Source organism: Carassius gibelio, chromosome B3, assembly GCF_023724105.1.
Source record: "Carassius gibelio isolate Cgi1373 ecotype wild population from Czech Republic chromosome B3, carGib1.2-hapl.c, whole genome shotgun sequence".
Classification (NCBI taxonomy): Eukaryota; Metazoa; Chordata; class Actinopteri; order Cypriniformes; family Cyprinidae; genus Carassius; species Carassius gibelio.
The window spans coordinates 54,364,771-54,370,056 of NC_068398.1; the positions used below are offsets into that span (position 1 = coordinate 54,364,771).

The following is a 5,286-nucleotide window of genomic DNA, read 5'->3' on the forward strand; positions in this document are numbered from 1 at the left end:
GAGTGACTCAGCTGAGCAAGGGTGAGCGAGAGCATCACACCACCGGACACCTTGGTTCCTTCCCATAGATATGGTGTGGAGGGACACTACTCAACATCACCATCCAAGAGAGTGATCCTGCAGGAAACTGAACACTGTGGAGTGAAGCTGTAATAAGTCAGCAAACACTATAGATTATGGAGTATTTCTAGTAGGGCAGTCAATCTTTAAAATTTTTCAGAGTGACAGCTGTCACCTCCGATAACATTTTGGGAAGTGTGGTACAAAACGCAGTTGCGCTTTGTTTGTCCTGAGTTTGAGTCCAGGCTCGTGGACCTTTCCAGACTACACCCTGGTGCTTTCAAAGTAATGTTAAAATTTAAGAATATCATAATTGAGCATTTTTTATTTAATTATTAGATTAAATGAATATATAGATATATGTGTTGGTCCCCACAAGTTTTATCTGGAGGGGGGGGGGGGGCAGATCTCATTGAATTTGTCATTTGACAAGAACCCCAGACAATAAAGGGTAGGCACCCCTGGATTAGAGCATTTACACTTTATCTTTAAAGAACTTTGTTTTTCTACATCCACAAGTGCATCTAATATGTTTGATCGACTACAAACATACAGTAAACAAAGTATTTGTGATACAGGCATCAGGCTGTTAAAGCAGGACTGGAGGGAAAGCACAGCACAAACACACAAGAACACACAACAAGACACCACTCAAGACAACAAAACACAACTCGGCACAACACAAGGAGAAACAACATGATATAATAAAAGGGAAAAAATAAAGAAAGAGAAAGAAGAAATGAAAAACTACACAAATAAGGAAATTTGTAAGAATAGACTACCAGTTTTAAATAAAAGCTATAATGATAATACAAGACTAGAAAGGATACTTATGAACAGAAAAAGAAAACATTATGAGTAAATATTAGCAACATCAATGAAAATCAATAAAACAACAAAAAAGAGAAATCAAAAGCAAAAACTATAACATGGACACACAATTGCAGCAAATAACAGGGCAAGAGTGAAAAACACAGCAGCAAGTCAATAACTCAATAACAAGACAAACCAGCCAACCCAAGAGGAAGAAATGGAACAATATAAATGGAGGAAAGTAAACAGGGGCCAGGTGACAACAATTGATGAAATGAAAACAAGACAGGGAATAAACAAGAGAGCGTGACCAAGGGAAGAAAGGAGTTTGAACACACAAAGACACAAAGACAAAGCAATGTGTAAAGAAATGACAATGAAAGAAACATAAGTCAAAGACAAAACAGACAAAGATTGCCTCCTGCGAGAACCTGAACTGGACCCCAACCGTCACCCACCGAGCGAAGCTTCACTATTGATCTTCACTGTCAGTGAGAGATATAAAGCAGGTATTCGCTATGGTAAGAGTGACTCAGCTGAGCAAGGGTGAGCGAGAGCATCACACCACCGGACACCTTGGTTCCTTCCCATAGATATGGTGTGGAGGGACACTACTCAACATCACCATCCAAGAGAGCGATCCTGCAGGAAACTGAACACAGTGGAGTGAAGCTGTAATAAGTCACCAAACACTATAGATTATGGAGTATTTCTAGTAGGGCAGTCAATCGTTAAAATTTTTCAGAGTGACAGCTGTCACCTCCGATAACATTTTGGGCAGTGTGGTACAAAACGCAGTTGCGCTTTGTTTGTCCTGCGTTTGAGTCCAGGCTCATGGACCTTTCCAGACTACACCCTGGTGCTTTCAAAATAATGTTAAAATTTAAGAATATCATAATTGAGCATTTATTATTGAATTAATAGTTTAAGTGAATATATAGATATATGTGTTGGTCCCCACAAGTTTTATCTGGAGGGGGGGGGGGCAGATCTCATTGAATTTGTCATTTGACAAGAACCCCAGACAATAAAGGGTGGGCACCCCTGGATTAGAGCATTCACACTTTATCTTTAAAGAACTTTGTTTTTCTACATCCACAAGTGCATCTAATATGTTTTATCGACTACAAACATACTGCAAACAGAGTATTTGTGATACAGGCATCAGGCTGTTAAAGCAGGACTGGAGGGAAAACACAGCACAAACACACAAGAACACACAACAAGACACCACTCAAGACAATAAAACACAACTCGGCACAACACAAGGAGAAACAACATGATATAATAAAAGGGAAAAAATAAAGAAAGAGAAAGAAGAAATGAAAAACTACACAAATAAGGAAATATGTAAGAATAGACTACTAATTTTAAATAAAAGCTATAATGATAATACAAGACTAGAAAGGATCCTTACAAACAGAAAAAGAAAACATTATGAGTAGATATTAGCAACATCAATGAAAATCAATAAAAAAACAAAAAAGAGAAATCAAAAGCAAAAACTACAACATGGACACAAAATCGCAGAAAATAACAGGGCAAGAGTGAAAAACAGAGCAGCAAGTCAATAACTCAATAACAAGACAAACCAGCCAACACAAGAGGAAGAAAAGGAACAATATAAATGGAGGAAAGTAAACAGGGGCCAGGTGACAACAATTGATGAAATGAGAACAAGACAGGGAATAAACAAGAGAGTGTGACCAAGGGAAGAAAGGAGTTTGAACACACAAAGACACAAAGACAAAGCAATGTGTAAAGAAATGACAAAGAAAGAAACATAAGTCAAAGACAAAACAGACAAAGATTGCCTCCCGCGAGAACCTGAACTGGACCCCAACCGTCACCCACCGAGCGAAGCTTCACTATTGATCTTCACTGTCAGTGAGAGATATAAAGCAGGTATTCGCTATGGTAAGAGTGACTCAGCTGAGCAAGGGTGAGCGAGAGCATCACACCACCGGACACCTTGGTTCCTTCCCATAGATATGGTGTGGAGGGACACTACACAACATCACCATCCAAGACAGCGATCCCGCAGAAAACTGAACACAGAGGAGTGAAGCTGTAATAAGTCAGCAAACACTATAGATTATGGAGTATTTCTAGTAGGGCAGTCAATCTTTAAAAATTTTCAGAGTGACAGCTGTCACCTCCGATAACATTTTGGGAAGTGTGGTACAAAACGCAGTTGCGCTTTGTTTGTCCTGAGTTTGAGTCCAGGCTCGTGGACCTTTCCAGACTACACCCTGGTGCTTTCAAAGTAATGTTAAAATTTAAGAATATCATAATTGAGCATTTTTTATTTAATTATTAGATTAATTGAATATATAGATATATGTGTTGGTCCCCACAAGTTTTATCTGGAGGGGGGGGGCAGATCTCATTGAATTTGTCATTTGACAAGAACCCCAGACAATAAAGGGTGGGCACCCCTGGATTAGAGCATTTTGATCGACTACAAACATACAGTAAACAAAGTATTTGTGATACAGGCATCAGGCTGTTAAAGCAGGACTGGAGGGAAAACACAGCACAAACACACAAGAACACACAACAAGACACCACTCAAGACAACAAAACACAACTCGGCACAACACAAGGAGAAACAACATGATATAATAAAAGGGAAAAAATAAAGAAAGAGAAAGAAGAAATGAAAAACTACACAAATAAGGAAATATGTAAGAATAGACTACTAGTTTTAAATAAAAGCTATAATGATAATACAGAAAGGATCCTTATAAACAGAAAAAGAAAACATTATGAGTAAATATTAGCAACATCAATGAAAATCAATAAAAAAAACAAAAAAGAGAAATCAAAAGCAAAAACTATAACATGGATACACAATCGCAGCAAATAACAGGGCAAGAGTGAAAAACAGAGCAGCAAGTCAATAACTCAATAACAAGACAAACCAGCCAACACAAGAGGAAGAAACGGAACAATATAAATGGAGGAAAGTAAACAGGGGCCAGGTGACAACAATTGATGAAATGACAACAAGACAGGGCATAAACAAGAGAGCGTGACCAAGGGAAGAAAGGAGTTTGAACACACAAAGACACAAAGACAAAGCAATGTGTAAAGAAATGACAAAGAAAGAAACATAAGTCAAAGACAAAACAGACAAAGATTGCCTCCTGCGAGAACCTGAACTGGACCCCAACCGTCACCCACCGAGCGAAGCTTCACTATTGATCTTCACTGTCAGTGAGAGATATAAAGCAGGTATTCGCTATGGTAAGAGTGACTCAGCTGAGCAAGGGTGAGCGAGAGCCCACAGCGAGAGTTCCTTCCCATAGATATGGTGTGGAGGGACACTACTCAACATCACCATCCAAGAGAGCGATCCTGCAGGAAACTGAACACAGTGGAGTGAAGCTGTAATAAGTCACCAAACACTATAGATTATGGAGTATTTCTAGTAGGGCAGTCAATCTTTAAAATTTTTCAGAGTGACAGCTGTCACCTCCGATAACATTTTGGGAAGTGTGGTACAAAACGCAGTTGCGCTTTGTTTGTCCTGAGTTTGAGTCCAGGCTCGTGGACCTTTCCAGACTACACCCTGGTGCTTTCAAAGTAATGTTAAAATTTAAGAATATCATAATTGAGCATTTTTTATTTAATTATTAGATTAATTGAATATATAGATATATGTGTTGGTCCCCACAAGTTTTATCTGGTGGTGGGGGTGGGGGGGCAGAACTCATTGAATTTGTCATTTGACTAGAACCCCAGACAATAAAGGGTGGGCACCCCTGGATTAGAGCATTCACACTTTATCTTTGAAGAACTTTGTTTTTCTACATCCACAAGTGCATCTAATATGTTTGATCGACTACAAACATACTGCAAACAAAGTATTTGTGATACAGGCATCAGGCTGTTAAAGCAGGACTGGAGGGAAAACACAGCACAAACACACAAGAACACACAACAAGACACCACTTAAGACAACAAAACAACTCGGCACAACACAAGGAGAAACAACATGATATAATAAAAGGGAAAAAATAAAGAAAGAGAAAGAAGAAATGAAAAACTACACAAATAAGGAAATATGTAAGAATAGACTACTAGTTTTAAATAAAAGCTATAATGATAATACAAGACTAGAAAGGATCCTTATGAACAGAAAAAGAAAACATGAGTAAATATTAGCAACATCAATGAAAATCAATAAAAAAACAAAAAAGAGAAATCAAAAGCAAAAACTACAACATGGACACAAAATTGCAGAAAATAACAGGGCAAGAGTGAAAAACAGAGCAGCAAGTCAATAACTCAATAACAAGACAAACCAGCCAACACAAGAGGAAGAAACGGAACAATATAAATGGAGGAAAGTAAACAGGGGCCAGGTGACAACAATTGATGAAATGAGAACAAGACAGGGAGTAACAA

General features: G+C 38.3%; 1 protein-coding gene across 1 annotated transcript in view; it reads left to right on the top strand.

Moving 5' to 3' along the window:
- Positions 1-1,104: 1,104 nt before the first annotated feature.
- LOC127953104 (anoctamin-1-like) overlaps positions 1,105-5,286 on the top strand; it is a 31,833-nt gene continuing 27,651 nt past the window's right edge. The window contains exon 1 of the mRNA XM_052551997.1: positions 1,105-1,114. Coding sequence (XP_052407957.1) covers positions 1,105-1,114 — 10 coding nt within the window. The remainder of the gene's footprint in view (positions 1,115-5,286) is intronic.